Here is an 18,891-nt window from a genome sequence, read left to right as displayed (position 1 = left end):
AGGACATTGTCATTTCCAGTCCCGTTTATTGTTTGTCCTCTCCTTCCCGTGAGCACAACCTGTTGAGTCTGGCAGGCTGTTGCTAGGTTACTTACCTCAGCCAACAATCAAGGGGTGTGTGTGTGTGTGTGTGTGTGTGTGTGTGTGTGTGTGTGTGTGTGTGTGTGTGTGTGTGTGTGTGTGTGTGTGTGTGTGTGTGTGTGTGTGTGTGTGTGATATGAAGCAAAAATCTATAAAGGAAGGATGTTGTGTTTCAATTTACAATTTTCAAGGTTAGAACTCGGCTGGGTATGTGTAGTTAAGAGGAAGTAAGAAATGCACACGTGTAAACAAGAGAGCTACTTTCTGTAAGTGCCTGGAACTAAAAAGGAAAAAAAAACATGTCCACATGGTAAAGGATAATGCTGACTTCCTCTCAATTAATGGCCCAGGCAGCAAGCTCCCACTCTGACTGTAGGTATATTTTAAGTTACACCACTTTCTAGTATTTATATATTCAGACTCACAGTAGTGCACGTCTCCACACTCCCCAGTAGGCAGTGGGTGGAGTTGAAGCGGGGTAGATATTGCTATGAATCATTTCAGATGTACTCAGCGTGTAGACATACACCATCGCTGCACCAGACAGGAGGTAGCAAAGCTGTTTTGTTATCGTTGTTGTTGTTGTTGTTGTTTTTAATCATGAAGGGAACTCGGGAAGACATGGCTCATGTCTATGAAGACAGATCTGAAACCATGTTAGTTATCTGTTTATTTACCCTCAGGTGTTATATTAACCTCATCAATCATACTCGTATGTTTCCCAGTATACATAACTTTAAGTTAAATGTCATTCTTTTAATTCGAATGCTAAACCAAATTTGTCATTGGCAGCCTCCAGTAGTTATGATTTTTTTTTTTTATCATAAGGATAAAGTGAATGCTCCCCATCATCTTCGTCAGCTTCGGCTTTTATCAGCGAATGTTTATACTTCTTATTCCCTCCTGCAGCCAGCTGCTATTTGCTAAAACTGAAAATTTCACTCTGACTGGGTTTTTTTGTTTGTTTGTTTTGTTTGTTTGTTTTGGGGGGGGGGGCTTTTTAGGGGCTAACACAACATTAATCACAACAGGTCTGCGTAAAAGAAAGCAAGTTTAAATTTTTGAGATATAAGTGTTTTTTGGGGGGTGGGGTTGCATAAATTTATTCTAAACAAAACCTCATTTTAATAAATGACATTATGATTAATATTTAATTTTAATTCAGTTTTTTATTGTTAATTATGAAATCCTAATTAATCAAAAATTAATAAAATCATGAATTAAGACATGCATAAATTTAAAACAGTCTGAATCTGGAGCTAATTTTCTCCTATGTTATTCTTTTAGGCAGCACGGTGGTTGGCACTGCTGCTGCACAGCAAGAAGTCTTTCTGTGTGGAGTTTGCATGTTCTCCCCGTGTTTGCGTTGGTTTTCTCCGGGTACTCCGGCTTCCTGCCACAGTCCAAAGACATCCAGTTAGTGGGGATAGGTTAATTGGAAACTCTAAATTTCCCGTAGGTGTGAGTGCAAATGGTTGTCTGTCTGTATGTGTTAGCCCTGCAGCAGACTGGCGACCTCTCCAGGGTCCAGGACCCTGAAAAGGATAAGCGGAAGAGAATGGCTGGATGGTTATTCTTTTATTCATTGTACTCTAGAATTTATAACCATTTATTTTTTTAATTTATAATATAAAACACAGTGTTCAGTTCTTATTAGTGTTCTCGGAAAGTGGAGTATTTGCTTACATAATATACATAATTGGCTTTTTAATCCATTTTCTGACATTTAATTCTAGAAAGTGACAGAAGATACGTTAATACGAGTTTAAGTGCTGCTTAATAGATCATTTAGATGTTTTCTTGAATCATGTGGGTGCCACTGGTCTTGGAACCAAGTGAAACTATCTCAGCCAGTCTACAATAAATATTTGTGAAGGCAGATACTTTAAGGAGGACATTAGGCCGGATTAAAGGGGTGTTTGTGGCATGTGTATCCTGTGTTTTGAGGGGGGCTGTGGTAACAGTTTTCAAGCTGCTGCTATTATTAGATGGTACATACTGATGCTGACCAGCCCACCATTAAACAAATAAAACACAACAACACATACAGGCTCACACAAACACAAAACACAGAAATGGGACATCCAGACAGCCAACTGCAGCCTTATAAGGTTTGTGATTTTGAGCTGCATCCCAGTATGCTAGATAACGGTGCCAGAGCCATATTTAGCCTGCAGGCTGCTGTCTGCACACACTGCCACGTGCCTTGGGTAGATCTGAACTGACTGCTGATGCAGCCAGGCCATCACCTGTGGTCTGGTGCATGGCACCGCTTGTGTGTAGCAGGGCTGTCAGGCAGAGCTTCGGATCACTGCAGCTGCAGGATCCTCAGATCATTCGTCCAACACGAAATCTCTCCATCTGATCCATCACTCGGGGTCCTGCTTTCTCTTTCTTGGATGATTAAATGATAATGGGATTGTTTCTTTTCAATCCTTCAGGGTTACAGCTCTTTTGAGAATGAACTGTTGATCTAAAGTCATATTTTTGTAAATAAATGTATGAATGAACAACCAGACAGCGAAGACCACAAAGAACAGCAAAATGATACAATCTTGAGCATCGTTATTTAAAGAAAATTAGTAAATTAGTAGTTAGTTGTGTAAAATGGTATGCGGGCCTTCATAAACCATCTTCTGATTGAATTTTGTCTTTAATGGCACTTAAATATCAGCAGATAGTCTAATCTTTGCTTTTAATAATAATAATGGATTGCATTTATATAGCGCTTTTCAAGACCCTCAAAGCACTTTACAATTCTGCTATTCATTCACTCTCACATTCACACACTGGTGGAGGCAGCTACAGTTGTAGCCACAGCTGCCCTGTGATAGAACTTGGCATATTTGCTCGACTCAGCATTTAAGTTGAATAGAAATAGTATTTTCTTAATGTTTGGATTAAAACTTGATGGAATGACCCCACTGTTTTTGTTTTGTCTTGTAAAAATGCAAAAGTTCTAAGTTCAGCTGAGAGAAGTACCGGGCTTTGACAGTATAACTTTGTAAGAGTGAGTCAATATAGAATCCAAATGAAAAATCTCATAGGCCTACAGTGGGGCAAAAAAGTATTTAGTCAGCCACCGATTGTGCAAGTTCCCCCACTTAAAATGATGACAGAGGTCAGTAATTTGCACCAGAGGTACATTTCAACTGTGAGAGACAGAATGTGAAGAAAAAAAAATCCATGAATTCACATGGTAGGATTTGTAAAGAATTTATCCGTAAATTAGGGTGGAAAATAAGTATTTGGTCACCTCAAACATGGAAAATCTCTGGCTCTCACAGACCTGTAACGTCTTCTGTAAGACGCTTTTCTGTCCCCCACTCGTTACCTGTATGAATGGCACCTGTTTGAACTCATCATCTGTATAAAAGACACCTGTCCACAGCCTCAAACAGTCAGACTCCAAACTCCGCCATGGCCAAGACCAAAGAGCTTTCGAAGGACACCAGGACAAGTATTGTAGACCTGCACCAGACTGGGAAGAGTGAATCTACAATAGGCAAGCAGCTTGGTGTGAAAAAATCAACTGTGGGAGCAATCATCAGAAAATGGAAGACATACAAGACCACTGATAATCTCCCACGATCTGGGGCTCCACGCAAGATCTCATCCCGTGGGGTCAAAATGATCATGAGAACGGTGAGCAAAGATCCCAGAACCACACGGGGGGACCTGGTGAATGACCTGCAGAGAGCTGGGACCAAAGTAACAAAGGTCACCATCAGTAACACACTACAACGGCAGGGAATCAAATCCCGCAGTGCCAGACGTGTTCCGCTGCTGAAGCCAGTGCATGTCCAGGCCCGTCTGAAGTTTGCCAGAGAGCACATGGATGATACAGCAGAGGATTGGGAGAATGTCATGTGGTCAGATGAAACCAAAGTAGAACTTTTTGGTATAAACTCAACTCGTCGTGTTTGGAGGATGAAGAATACTGAGTTGCATCCCAAGAACACCATACCTACTGTGAAGCATGGGGGTGGAAACATCATGCTATGGGGCTGTTTTTCTGCCAAGGGGACAGGACGACTGATCCGTGTTAAGGACAGAATGAATGGGGCCATGTATCGTGAGATTTTGAGCCAAAACCTCCTTCCATCAGTGAGAACTTTGAAGATGAAACGAGGCTGGGTCTTCCAACATGACAATGATCCAAAACACACCACCCGGGCAACAAAGGAGCGGCTCCGTAAGAAGCATTTGAAAGTCCTGGAGTGGCCTAGCCAGTCTCCAGACCTCAACCCCATAGAAAATCTGTAGCGGGAGTTGAAAGTCCGTGTTGCTCGGCGACAGCCCCAAAACATCACTGCTCTCGAGAAGATCTGCATGGAGGAATGGGCCAAAATACCAGCTACTGTGTGTGCAAACCTGGTAAAGACCTATAGTAAACGTTTGACCTCTGTTATTGCCAACAAAGGTTATGTTACAAAGTATTGAGTTGTATTTTTGTTATTGACCAAATACTTATTTTCCACCCTGATTCACGAATAAATTCTTTACAGATCCTACCATGTGAATTCATGGATTTTTTTTTCACATTCTGTCTCTCACAGTTGAAGTGTACCTCTGGTGCAAATTACTGACCTCTGTCATCATTTTAAGTGGGGGAACTTGCACAATCGGTGGCTGACTAAATACTTTTTTGCCCCACTGTAGCTGTACATCTGTAAGCCATTTGGCAACCCGCCATCGGAAAAGCTCCTCCTGTAATGCTACAGCTCTGTTGTCACTGCTACTCTGTTCATCATAGTCAATTTGTTAATGGTTTTTTGCCTCCAGGTTTCCACAGTTTCATATCCTTGCCTTATGCTTTTTACAAATTTGTGCCAGACAGTGAATTGAAATTACATTGTGTGAGTGAAGCACAAAAAAGAAATGTGCTAAAAAACCAACTAAAAATAGATGGACAACAGATCCTCTGTTTTAACATAAACCTTATAACTTTATACTAGTTTACTGTATACATCATATTGTGGAACTGAAATATGCTTTTCTGATTAGCTGTTGATGTCAGCACGCTGTGCTCTGGGCTGAAATGGCAGAAGTGGAGAACTACTGTGGCGCTGAACCAGACAGTTTCTACCCTGGCCTCTGCATGTGCTGGGTTTGTGCTTTGTCCCAAGAAATGGCAAATAGCACAGCTGAGGTTGAAGCGTGTGCCTGATTTATTTATAGGCTTTTTAAACAAAGATGAATGAATTGGCACAGAACTGCTAGCATTGTAAAACTGCGTTTTAGAAAAACACACTTTCATTGACAAGGAAAGATAAATCAAGTTTTGTCCATTGGAAGGCAGTGGAAGTTTGTCTTAAATGTGACTCTCAGTATAAACAAATAAAACAGTAAAAAAAATTCTGAGAAAAGTCAGAATTATGACTTTAATCTCAGAATAATGACTTTTTCCTCAGAATTATTTTTTCTCAGAATTCTGAGAAAAAATAAGCTGTAGAAAAACTTGATGCTTTTCTACAGCTTATAACTACTCTGTTTACAGTCTTTGCTGGTTTTATTGGTGCACCATGTTGAAAATGGATACAAATAAACAGACAGTTTGTACTTAGCCAGTGTTACCATACCATGCATCTGCAACCCAGTGTAGAAACTGTGTGGTCAGTGCAGCTTATACTTCTCCACTGCTGCCATTTGAGCCCAGAGCTCAGTTGGCACTCTCCGCCCCTCATTTGTCTCAGAGAAGGTGACAGGTAAGTAGCCAGACACCCTCTCCCCACAGCCCTGCCTTTGCCACATCTTATTAGAGAACCACCAAAGGAACTGGTCAAACAAGAATCCTCCCTCTCTTATCTTTACATCCACATTCAGCACCATAACTAAGACAGCAGCCACTGAGGGAGGTGTGGGTGGTGGGGTTTTTTGGGGGATGTTTGGAGGGGGTTGTTTTCACAGTGCTAACAAGCTCCTCGTGGAGAAAGAGCGGTGTGAGGACAGCAGGTATAGGGAATGCAAATACAAACGGGTATAGAGAGTTGATGGGAGGCTGAATGGATGAGGAGAGAGACATGCTTAAAAAAATGGAGAAAACGATGCCAGTGCAAACATTTTGAAAAGATTCAGGGAAGGAGCTGGAGAAATGTTAGAAAGGAGTGTAAGAAAAATGACAAAATCTGCAACAAAAAAACCCAACAAAAAAAAATCGTCTTAAAAATACATAAGTCTAAGGTGAGGTTGGCGATATAAATAATGCAAGAAGGGATTTGGCTCCAAAGCTTTGCCCCAGTGTGGCTAAAGTGCACACAGTTGGGGTGACAAGCCACTCCTCCACCCCATTCCCTTTTACATTTGTTAAGCAGCTTATAGAAAGGCAGGAAATCTGCTAACACAACGATTCATTGTTTCTTCTTTATCTTCATATCACCATGATTCACCTGCTGCAGTAATCAAAGCATCACACTGCGACATGTTTAATCAGGATGCTCTATCAGAGGATCCGCGGGGCACTGGGAACTGCAACTAAATGTACTTTACTTTCTTAGTGGAACATTCATATCAGACGGTGAAATATGCCCTGAACATCAGCCACAGGTCAAATGTTTCTGGGTTTTTTCATAACGTTCACAGTAAGCACACTGCACTTTATTGCTGTTGTGTAACCTAATGGAGACCGTAGTTTATAAAATCAGCATCGTGTTGAATTCAGTAAGACTAATGCGGTGAAAGTGTTTTGTTGAGATCACAGACGACTAAGACAGAGTTGTTTTCCCTGGACTGTGGAAAGGTGTAACCAGTTTAGTGTACAACACATCAAAGCTACTTCAAGGTTTGACATCTTGTACATACCTTTTTTGTAATGAGTTATCTATTCTGCCCATTTTCACCCAGAGAAATGCCCTCACTGGATATTTTGTCTTTTTCAGACCACTCTCTGTAAACCTTTGAAATGGTTAAATATATGAATCCCATACAGGACAACAAAGACATAGATTTAGTGTCTGCTTTCCAGAATATCAATAAGAAGTTTTTCAGAATTATAGCTATTATTTGATTAACAAAAATAAAAGCTGGTCAACACTTAAGTTTAATGGTTCTCAGTTCTAGAAAATGTGAACGCTGATTCTAGGGGAACGATGTCACAGAATTTTTTAACATTGATGGAAACACGCTGTGTCCTGGCATTACACACTGAAGGCCAGTTTGGCTCTGTCTGATTCAGCTCAGTAGGTGACATTGATTGAATGCTCATTGGTAATCACATTCATTGCCTAGCAGTGTCAGGGAAGAAGAAAACCTGATTAGCTTTTACAAGTTGATAAAAGTAAAGGCAAGCAGCCTAATGAGTCACAGTCAGGAACTGAGTTCCAGCCATCAATCCATCCTGATGCTTAACTGGGTCTGGATCGCAGGGAAGCAGTCTAAGCGGGAGCATCCTTAGTCCCTCTGCCTAACCGGTCCTCCAAGAGGGACACAAGCTGCCCAAGAAAGAAGGAAAAAGAGCGTTATCTGTCCAGCATGTGCTCTGTGTGTCCCGGAGCCACTTCTGGTAGAGAGCGATCCAGGACAGTCACCTAGAGGCTTTCTAATCTGATGTCCAAACATTATTTTGGTCACTACCCAGATGAGGGCAGAAATGTGAAAAGCAAAAAGGTAGTGCACTACAGATCAAATACAAGGCTAATACCACAAAATACCACAAAAGGAAATGCTTTCTTCTACTTTTTCACAGTTTTTAAATCTCAGATAAACATATCTCCAGACCCGGGCAATAAAACTCATATCCAGCAGTATCTCACAGAGTCAGATACCACTGGATATATACCAGCCCTTCAAATTCAGGGTAGCAGTTGCCTCAGTGGCAGAAAAAAAGATATCTGCAAAGCTCATTCAAATAGTGCTGACCAACCAAGCTAACACGCTTGAGTGAAAGGATTTCAGATATCGCAGCATGTGTTCACATTGTTGTAGGCTGGTAGCTTTAGGAGGCTCATCTGACAAGACCTCCTTCTGTACGTCTATGAGTGGATTGTGGGCACACTGCTGGTTCAGTCCTTTCTTTGTCTGCATTGCCTGTGTGTATTTCTGCCTCAAACAAATAATAAAAAAAAATGCAACAAGCAAACTAAAAACAGATTCGAGTGTACCTGAGCTCTGCAGAAGGCGATGGATTTGTTGATGCTGTCATAAAAGAGAGCGGGAAACACCCATAACCACCAAGCCAAACTTTTCAGAGAGCTTTACAAGCAATTTTGAACTGATGTCCTCGCATTACTTGATACGCAGCTGTACATTGTGTTTTTCTATCTTGGGAGAGGATAACATGTATGAGAAAGTGTGTTTTCAGACCCCAGGCCTTTGTTCTTTTTTCGCTGACTCTTGTTTGGCTTCCCTTTCCATCTCATTAGTTGAGTTCACAGTGCTTTCCAGTGCCAGTGAGAGGATGATGATTATGCTTAGAGGAACTTTGGCTCTTCCAAGTCATGTGGGCGCTCATCTCCAGTCACTTGTAGAGCGATAACTGCATAATTCATGTCTGGATTGTCTCACGTGCACTCTGTGAACAGCTCGGTATGAACCGGAAGCAGAATTTTATAGTTAGAAATGTGCCACAGGATGCAAAGTTAATAAGAAGCATGCAACCTGAAGAGATTCATTACTTCAATTTACCCTGGTACTTATTGTGTCATATTTCCTATTTCTTTGCTGCCTGCATCTCTCAGACCTCGTGTCCTGCTGTCATTAACATGTGGTTTTGGTGACCAAATGGAGTAAAAAAAAAATCAGTCCAAATAGAAATGAAGCCAGGATGCATTAAAGGTCTGGTCAAAATGCTAATGTGGAAGTTGATGTGCGGACAGGCCCTAAGTGTTCAATATGAGAACAAATTATTCCATCAGTAATTTGGTTTCCTCTGTAACAGCAGTCTACAACTCATTAATACTAAACAGTTTCATTTTGCACATATTCTTCAGGATTCTATTTTTATTTCCTAATGACATTTTTTGCCATTGTTGTTTTTGCAACAACCATGTTGATGCAATAACAGTATTATGGAAAAAAAGTCTCTCATTTCTTTATTCTTTCTTTGGATGATGGGAAATGGGTGCAGCTATTTACTGAAATATGTGCAACGATATATGGAAATACCGCATAGAAGGCAAAAAGAGTTTATACAATTCTAATGAGCCTAAACGTCAATATTTGGTATGACCTTCTTCATTCCTCAACACAGACTGAACTGTTTTATTAATTTACGTAGTCTTCTGGAATAGTTCTCCAGGCTTTTTGAAATACATTGAAAGTTTTCCTTCGGATGTAGATTATTCCAATCTCTGTCAAGATGATCCCACACTGCTATTGGGGTCCAGGCTCTGGGGGATGAGAGTCCATGACCGATAGTGTTCAATTTTGAGTTATTATATCCGGGTATGTTTTTACTGCACTGGCAGTATGTTTGGGATCATTGTCATGCTTAAAAACCAAAGCCTTTGCTAATCAGATACTTTCCAGATGATATTAATTGGTGGATCAAACTCTGGTAGTACTTTTATGCATTTCAATTCCATCAATTCTGATAAGATTGTCAACACTATTGGCAGAAAAACAGCCCAAACCATGACAGAGCCTCTACCGTGCTCTACAGATGTCTTTAGGCACTGTTATACCTCCCTCCTGATATCCTCTGTACATACCTGCTCCCACCGATTTTCAGTGCAGTTCTTGTGTAGTTTGGCATACCTCAGCATTTTCTGTTTCCCTTTCTTAAGAGAATAGTCACTAACAGCATTTCTGATGCAGCACCCCTAGACACCTAGCCTGTTACTAATCGCTTTGCTTTTATTGAGAATTACCGCAACACGACTTTTAAAGTCTATTAATCATGTTTTAAATAGGAAGTAATGTATTAACCAACTTATACTAAAAAGAAAAACTGGACAAAGGCTGGTGAAGGCACGACAAAGCTCTACAACACTGTTGTCATGTTGTCAGAAGTGCTTGTTAGAAAAATAACATTGAAAATAATTTAAAGAAAATTAACTCCAGTAAATCTGGTAACAAAAGAATGATACAGAATGGTAGAGCTACAGTAATGGGCTACAATATTAACATTGTTTTCTCTTCTTCTCTTCTTGTTTCCATCAAGCATCAAGATGGTTCTGATGTGGACCAGTGGTGACACCTTTAAAACGGGGTACTTCCTCCTCACCCAGGCTCCGGTGCAGTTCTGGATTTGCGGCCTGCTGCAGGTCTTCGTGGACATCACCATCCTCTTCCAGGTTTACTACTACAGCCGCTACCCGCAGAAACCAGTGTCACACACAGTTTCTCACACCACCAGTGCCAAAGCCCTCTGAGAACATCGGCATAATCTCTGAGGACACTACAAAGCAGCAGCGAGGAAGGCCTTATCGAGGCACTGTGGAAATGTATAAACACACACGCACCAAAGCATCTTGAGATGATGTAGGCTGCTGCTCCCCCTCACCTCCTAGTATAAATGAAGACTCCAACGCACTCATAAATAAGGCAAAGATACACAGACACCAGGTGGTGGCAATGTCTCCAGTGATACCCGAAGGACACTTGTTACACACAACGTCAGCCTGTTTTATTTATTGTCCTCTTGACTTATCAAAGCGGCCCAATGCATGCTAATAGGAATGCAAACGTCTCTGAGAATACACCTTGAGTCATCCTGTGCATGTGGAGAATATTATGCACACACAGCACATGAACATCCAGCGTATGCAAACTGCAGATGCACGCACTGAAATCAGTGCTCAAGGAAAAGTGGACCAGCTTGTGTCGTCCTCAAGATGAATGTTGCTTGGAACTTCTGCCTTAAAGCACCCACATTTTCAACATGGATTGCTGCATTGCCAGTAATGTGTTACAAATCAATCAAAACAAAAAAAAAGAAATGTTAATATACAGCATTGCTGAATGTACATTTGTTGTTGTTTTTTCCCAACACAGTGGAGGAATGCCAGTCAGTCTCCTGCTTGTTGGGCGACACATGCTGTCATACTCAATCTTGCACGACAAAAATACAGAAAAGCAAAGTCACCAAATGAAGAAAACTCCTCACGTTTGGTCATGAATGTGAGTGGCCTTGAGACTAGCAAAAAGTTGAGCGACTTAGCCTTTGTAAGCAAATGCCAAGACTTTTATACTAAAGCCCTTGACGACATTTTATATATATTTCCATCATTTCCAAAACGTCCTAAATAAATGCTCAAAGATGTGTTAACATCATTAAACTTATCCTGCGAGCCTACAACTGCGCTTCATAAAGGTAAAGGAATAATTTAAGCTGCCAGCATGATGCAGCCAATTTTCTATGTGTGGGACTAGCAGCTGAATCATAGCTCGAGGCGCTAGTTTAGCTTCGCGTTCAGTCTGAACTCATCTTTATGATGACGACCGCATTTAAAGTCGCATCATGGGCTTAATTTAGTGATGTTTGCGGCTTCTGTTTCATTTTGAACATCATCCTACATTCATGCTATAACTGCAGGATAACAAGAAGCTGTTTTTCTGTCCTGAATTGGATCATGTTTTATTCTAAGGCCTCGTGACAGCTTTGCATTCACCACAATAGACTAGATTTTCTGTTTCTGTTGTGTTGCAAGCAAGTCTCGCCAACTGACGGCCAGAAGCTGAGCGCTCTAAAGCTTTTTCAAATTATATTATTTTTACATTTGCTTGCAGCTTGATGCCAATATTTCACTGAGACTTGTGTGACAAAAAACAAACAAGAGCACTCAGAAAGCGCAGCTCCCTCCGAAGAGCAAGGGCTAAAATGTTTTTATTACAATATGCTGACGTCAGCCTGTTACGGCATTGTTGTGAGGTGTTATAGTGAAAGAAATATGTGCGTTATACAGCTTTCTCCATGTCTTTTTATGTGATAAAGTATGATATGGTTTCAAGAAACTGGAATCTGGAGTGGGCACATCCTGTTACAGCACCACGTTCAAATTCATCAAGCTCTTTAGACCGATCCATTCTTTTACAAACATGTGTAAAAGCACACGGCGTGGATAGGTGTTTGATTTTATACACCTGTGGTAATGGCACTGAACACACTCGAATTCAAACGTTACTTTTGTCCATATCGTCTATCTTGCTGTGGCATTGAGATCCATCGATCTGCGCTAGACTGTGATTGTATAAAAAAGACAAACTTTGTTGAGTTTGATGATGACCACTATCAGGAGGCTGCTGCTAGAAATGCTCTGCTGCTGCTTGGTTCCTTCCTGAAATCAGAATCATGGATGCCCTAAAGTGGCTCGTGATGCTGTGCCACCCCTAATTGTACAATCATAATCCATAACATATCTAAAAACTGAGCTACATCAATCCCACATAGCAAAATTGGTATGGCCCAGATCTGGCCCACACAATGGGCTTACACATGGCCCACATACCGCAGAGAATGACGGCCCTTTGGTTTGCCAGAGGTGGCACACATGGGCCAGCACAAGGCCAGTTGCAGACACACTGGTGGTCCTGTGCCAAAGGGCCGTCATTCTTTGCGCTATGTTGGCCATGTGTAAGTTGTGTGCAGCCACAGGCCAGTTGCAGACACACTGTCAAGCCATGTAATAACAACATGTGCTGGAACATGGTAGCATGAAAAGAAATATGACAAAACTCTGTTCATACAGTGAATGGACTAATTCTGATATAGAGCTTTTCTACTTTCCCGGATTACTCATAGTGCTCTATACAACCTGACGCATTCACTCTGCCATGACACCAGTTAGTCAGAAGTGCCAGCTTGATGCCGGATCCAGGGAAGACCTGTTTTCTATGAGCCTGGGCCACATACACCAAACCACAATCGGGCCAGATGTGGCATGCCATCACATAAATAGTGCCATCTACACCAGGCCTGGCCCATATCTGAATGACATACCACTTACTATGCCAGAAGTCAGCCAGCAGTGCCGGCTTGACACCAGATCTGGCCCAGACCTGTCTGCTATGTGGGATGATTTTAAGCCATTCTGAAATAAACCAACAATGACATAGAGCTTCATAGAGCCCCATTCATTCTAAATTATTTCACAAGTAGTCCCTATGAAACCAGAGCTCCCATGAATGGGAGTTCTCAGTGTTATTAGAATTTTTTCTTTTTTAAATGTTCGGGATTGACCAGTAAGTGTAAGTGCACAAACATCATTTCGCTCCTTACAGCAATAATAACGTTAAATACATTTTATGAAAAGGTTTTTATGCAGGACCAAGTCGATATGTTCTGTGAGCGGTGTTGTTCACAAAGCCCAAGCTGTAATAAACTGGAATTATGCCTTAAAGAGATGAACTTCACAGACTCACAGTTCAGAATTTGCTCAGCTAAGATCGTACCTCTTCCTCATATTGGCTGCAGAAAGCACTGACTGGCCAGTTTATCATTTATGACAAATCCAATAACATCCTTTAATATCCCCCCTGCTCATGACCCCACATCATTGTGAGGTCCTCTGTGAGGGCAGGTTCTACTCATCGTTTTGTCATATGAAATTCATTTCCTGTTAAACGCAGAGGCAGCCATATGATTTTTTTTCTTTGTGTTACTGTTGTTGTTTTGTCATTTCTCTCTGAGGAGGAATGCCAGACCATAAGGTGCACGACTGTCAGCCCTTCAGTGACCTGTGTACCACAGCAGACCTGTCCTCGTCTTCAAAAAGAACAAAACTGCAACAAAAATAAATCTTTGTGTTCTGCCGAGAAGCGACTATTCTCTGCTTCTTCTTTTTATAAACACGTTGGGTGAGAATCGGGTACTGAGGGATCGGTGGGGGTATTTTTTTATGTTTACATCTTTTTAGCTTACGTATTTATTTTGTCCTTTTTTATATTAACTCTTCAGGTGCCAGTGTAAGATTGCCTGTTCTCTGTCCCGACAGTGCTGAGCCCGAGTGTGTTGTGTGAGTTAATGTGAGATACCTGACAGGGTCCTGTTGTGCGAAACAAGATTAAACTGACCTCGGAGTTCCACTTCTGTGACTGTTTCACTGCACGTGATGATTTATCTTTGTTTGCTCCGTGTTTTGTATCTTTTTGCTCATTTGTCATGTGAACGTGTTTTCATGTTTTTGTTTGTTACTATACCAAAAATATCATTCTGTAAGTATGTTTATTATGTGTTTTTGTTTTTTTTACCCTAGTACAGCGATTTATGTCTCTATTTTTTTTATCCATTTTCCTTTTAAACTGGCCACACACCTGTAGTTCCTGAGGCTGTTTAAACCCACCCAGTATTGTCAAGCATTTAATGTGGCATTGTCCCCCAATAAAAAGGACTCAGACAAACTCTTGCGCCATGTCTTTACTTATTGTTTTTTTTCCCTTTTGATGGAGATGTTTTTGGGACTTGTGACAACATCCGTCGTTGCTCTGATCAACAGTGTCGCTCTGGCAGGCATCAGTTGTCAAAGGAGGTGTAAGCCCACCAGCCGTGGTCCTTCTTTGGGCTTTGGGCACATGCCATCTGAAGCAATAATAAAAACATAAATCGTAATGTGCTTGGCTTTCCACACGGAGCTCTCTGCAGGCACAGAGAGGAGGCACAACAAAGATAAGAGTCACCAAACAAAAAAGGATCAAAAAGATGGATTTGAAAAAATGTTTTCTAATCCAGATTCACATTCAAAATGTGTTCCTATTTATGCCTTTCACTGCACCACATATGTCTCTCATAGATTAGGCCTGATTCATGCACACACACATATGTACTGTATATATAAACTGAAATGACACATGGACCATAACTGACAGAAATGTGTTTGAAACTTATCTAATTTAAACTCAAAGGTCAGGACCTCATACACACAGGCCTGGAAATAAAATTCTTTGTTTTCAGTGCCTCTGGAATTTGAGTGAATGTGAGAGAAAGAGGCTTCCCTTTGTGATAAATACTGAAAACATACGAGGCACTCACTTTTGAAACTCCTCTAGGGCCTTGTGTTGTGAACGTTGTCGCATCAAACCTCTTCACAAGTGCACCGCTGCGTCAAACCGCCACAGACAGGTGGCTTCTTACCAGGGTACTCCTCTAAGATTCAGTTTATCTGCATGGAATGAATATATTTTAAATAAAGTGACTGCGCTGCTTCACAGAGAGCCACTCAAGAGCTTTTTGAATGTGAGTGGTGGTGTTCACAAGCAGCATGGCTATTGTTCAGTGCTGGCGATAACAATTGGCCCAGGTATTAGAATGCCTATAGAGCAGTAATAGGATATAAAGTGGGCCAATTATGGTTTCCTATACTGTTACAGTGGTAGATACTCAATTCAAACAAAATGACAAATAATGAGGTTTGCCTACTGACAAGTTGTCCATATTAGCTGCAATCTCAACTGTCAGACTGCTTTAAAGGCACTGTTTCCAACCTTTTCTGTTCTATTAGACTATTAGCTATAGATTATAGTTTTTATAGATCTAAAATATGGATTGGACATCACTGTGACATCACCCATTAGTTTTGAAGCTTCTACTTTAGTGTTTTGACCACAGTCATGTCAAATTTTTTTGGACTGATGAAAGGTGGAATGCTAATTTATCAGTTAATGTTAGCTAGCTTGTTAGCAAGCTGTATTCTTGAACGGTATCAGTGCAGCACACAGAAAGCACCAGGCTAATAAAACATGAGAATTTTACTCACCAAAACTGAAGCCCAAATTTCTGGGATGGTCAGTTAACAAGACAATCGGTCATGTAGTAGCTCGTCCGCAATCGCTCTCAATTCACAGGTTATTACAACCAACTGGTTAAACTACAGGAATGTTTATGAGACATAAACCCCTGATTGACCTCTAATTTCCTACTTCTAATTTCAGACAAACCTGAGGATATTATGTTAAGCTTTATAGTTTGTCTTGCATATAAACACAACCATATCCATAATCACATACTGTGTATGCTACCATTGTATATAGTGTATTATCTTACTTATATTATATATGTATGTATTTTATTTTTATTTTTTTGTATTTTCCTTCTGATATCTGTACCTGAGCTGAGGTAACGCAAAAATTTCCCTGTCGTGGGATCAATAAAGTCTCATCTTATCTTATCTTATTACCTTGGCCTCCAGTAACACTGTGAGAAATATTGGAACCATTTTTAATGTGCATATCAAACTATGTAGGACTGCTTTCTTCAATTTACACAATATCTCTAAAAGTAGACACATCCTGTTTCAGAATGATCCCATAAAACTAGTGCATTTATAATGTCTTGCTGGACTACTGTAATTTATTATTATCAGGCTGTCCCAAAATTCCCTAAAAAGCCTTCAGCTGATCCAGAATCTTACAGTGAGTACAGACAGGGACAAGAAAGAGTATATTTTGCACATATTGGCTCCTCTTTGCTGGCCACCTGTTAAATCCAGAAACAACTTTAAAATCATTGTCCTAAATTAAAAAATCTTAAAGAGCTCATAGTACTGTATCACCCCAATAGAGCACTTTGCACCTCACACCACTGGTTTACTTGTGGTTCCTAGAGTATTTAAAAGTAAAATGGGAGGCAGAGCCTTCAGCCCTCACAAGAGGCCCCTCCAGCGCTGGGTGGGGGGGCCTTTTGTAAATTTTTGCCACTGCCCCAACAGATTCTAGAATCACCAACTGGCTGCACTGTAAGACGAATAAATCCATTGAAAATGATGAACATGACCTCGCCATTGACCGTGAGCACACTATGAGTGACGACCCATTGGGTGATTATTGTGTGCAACTTTGATTAGAGCGATCCTTGAGACGTGTTGACTTTTGACCAGGATATTTCCTTCAACGCACATATTAAACAAATATGCAAGATTGCTTTCTTCCATTTGCGCAACATCTCTAAAATTAGAAATATCCTGTCTCAGAGTGACGCTGAAAAACTAGTTCATGCATTTATTACTTCCAGGCTGGACTACTGTAATTCATTATTATCAGGATGTCCAAAAAACTCACTGAAAAGCCTTCAGCTAATCCAAAATGCTGCAGCAAGAGTACTGACAGGGACTAGAAAGAGAGAGCATATTTCTCCTGTTTTGGCTTCCCTTCATTGGCTTCCTGTTAAAATGAATTCAAAATCCTGCTCCTCACATACAAGGTCTTAAATAATCAGGCCCCATCTTATCTTAATGACCTTGTAGTACCATATCACCCTATTAGAGCACTTCGTTCTCGCTCTGCAGGCCTACTTGTTGTTCCTAGAGTATTTAAAAGTAGAATGGGAGGGAGAGCCTTCAGTTTTCAGGCCCCTCTTCTGTGGAACCAGCTTCCAGTTTGGATTCGGGAGACAGACACTATCTCTACTTTTAAGATTAGGCTTAAAACTTTCCTTGTTGCTAAAGCATATAGTTAGGGCTGGACCAGGTGACCCTGAATCCTCCCTTAGTTATGCTGCAATAGACGTAGGCTGCCGGGGGATTCCCATGATGCATTGAGTTTTTCCTTTCCAGTCACCTTTCTCACTCACTATGTATTAACAGACCTCTCTGCACTGAATCATATCTGTTATTAACCTCTGTCTCTCTTCCACAGCATGTCTTTATCCTGTCTTCCTTCTCTCACCCCAACCGGTCGCAGCAGATGGCCCCGCCCCTCCCTGAGCCTGGTTCTACTGGAGGTTTCTTCCTGTTAAGAGGGAGTTTTTCCTTCCCACTGTTGCCAAAGTGCTTGCTCATAGGGGTCATATGATTGTTGGGTTTTTCTCTGTATCTATGAAGCGCCTTGAGGCGACTTTTGTTGTGATTTGGCGCTATATAAATAAAATTGAATTGAATTGAATTGAATTGAATTGAATTGAATTGATTTGATCACGTCCCTACCTCCAGTATCCAGGTCAATGAGTTATGAAAAAATTCTGGGCTAATTGCAATATATACAATATCAACCGTGTTTAGAAGCAGCGGCGCCCACCAGCCAGGTGAGTGGCAGCCAATCAGAAGGAAGACAGACAGGAGCTGCTTGTTACTGCACTATGGCCTCACACAGTGGTCAGTGAGGTCCCATTGTGAAGCGTCAAGCTGAGTGTTTTCTGTTGCTTTCGTGGTGTTTTCAAAGCAGAGATGACATGCGAGGGGTGGATCTGAGTGAGAAACCAAGGGAGACTGCACATTCACAGGCTAATGACTTGTAAATCACACGGTAAACAGAGCAGAACAGAAGTTTATCTGCACATTTAATCCTGCCAAAATCTTAATAAAAGGAAAACAATTATAACAGTATGTAATTTTTCTACACGATATAGAAATGCTGCTGTAGTACATGAAATAAATCTGGACTCTGGGTTCAATTTGCAAGGAATAAACGTGTACAGAAAAAGTCCTGGTAGCTCGTTGTCCACACCCGTGATCATAAAACGGAAAGTTTCTAATTACACTATAGAAAATCTAGTTAAAAGTCAAAACTTTATATCTTCCTTCACATTTTTCAAAGCATTCAGGTGGGCCAGATTGGAGTCTTTCTCAGACTGAATCTGGCCCACGGGCCTTACATTTGACACCCCTGTCACAGAGCACCACGTTGGTTTTCCCAAAGACATCTAACCCTCTTTTTTGCCACAAGACTTATCCTCATACCTGGTTTGAGAGATGGAATCCAGCTGGACTGGAGCTAAAATTCCAAACAGAGTGCCTAAATCAACAATAGATGAAAACTGAATGAATTTATTATCAGTGACAGACCTGAAATGAAAACAAGAAGTCAAACCACAATCAAACCAGTCCTGATTCACGTACCTCGTGAGTATATCACATACAGCTCTGCAAGTTTGAGGAAGCACTTGTGTAATAAATTGTTTAAGCCTTTCACACGGGACTGTGTTCATTATCATTTTTATCACAT

At 41.0% G+C, this 18,891-nt stretch overlaps 1 protein-coding gene and 1 long non-coding RNA gene across 3 annotated transcripts in view; one reads left to right on the top strand and one right to left on the bottom strand.

Annotated features, from left to right (window-relative positions):
- The window catches only part of slc66a2 (solute carrier family 66 member 2), a 40,609-nt gene extending 28,158 nt beyond the window's left edge, over positions 1–12,451 (top strand). For both annotated transcript variants that reach the window (XM_026156151.1, XM_026156150.1), the window contains one exon: positions 10,181–12,451. In XM_026156151.1, coding sequence (XP_026011936.1) covers positions 10,181–10,391 — 211 coding nt within the window. In that variant the 3' untranslated portion in view covers positions 10,392–12,451. The remainder of the gene's footprint in view (positions 1–10,180) is intronic.
- A 532-nt stretch (positions 12,452–12,983) lies between these two features.
- LOC113014657 (uncharacterized) lies at positions 12,984–15,937 on the bottom strand. Its single transcript, XR_003270986.1, has 3 exons — positions 15,711–15,937; positions 14,987–15,116; positions 12,984–14,536 (listed from the first exon to the last, which is right to left on the bottom strand). It is a non-coding gene; the product is annotated as an uncharacterized LOC113014657 (long non-coding RNA).
- Between the last annotated feature and the right edge of the window lie 2,954 nt (positions 15,938–18,891).

Source organism: Astatotilapia calliptera, chromosome 22, assembly GCF_900246225.1.
Source record: "Astatotilapia calliptera chromosome 22, fAstCal1.2, whole genome shotgun sequence".
Lineage (NCBI taxonomy): Eukaryota > Metazoa > Chordata > Actinopteri > Cichliformes > Cichlidae > Astatotilapia > Astatotilapia calliptera.
This window is presented reverse-complemented; position numbering and strand designations above follow the sequence as displayed.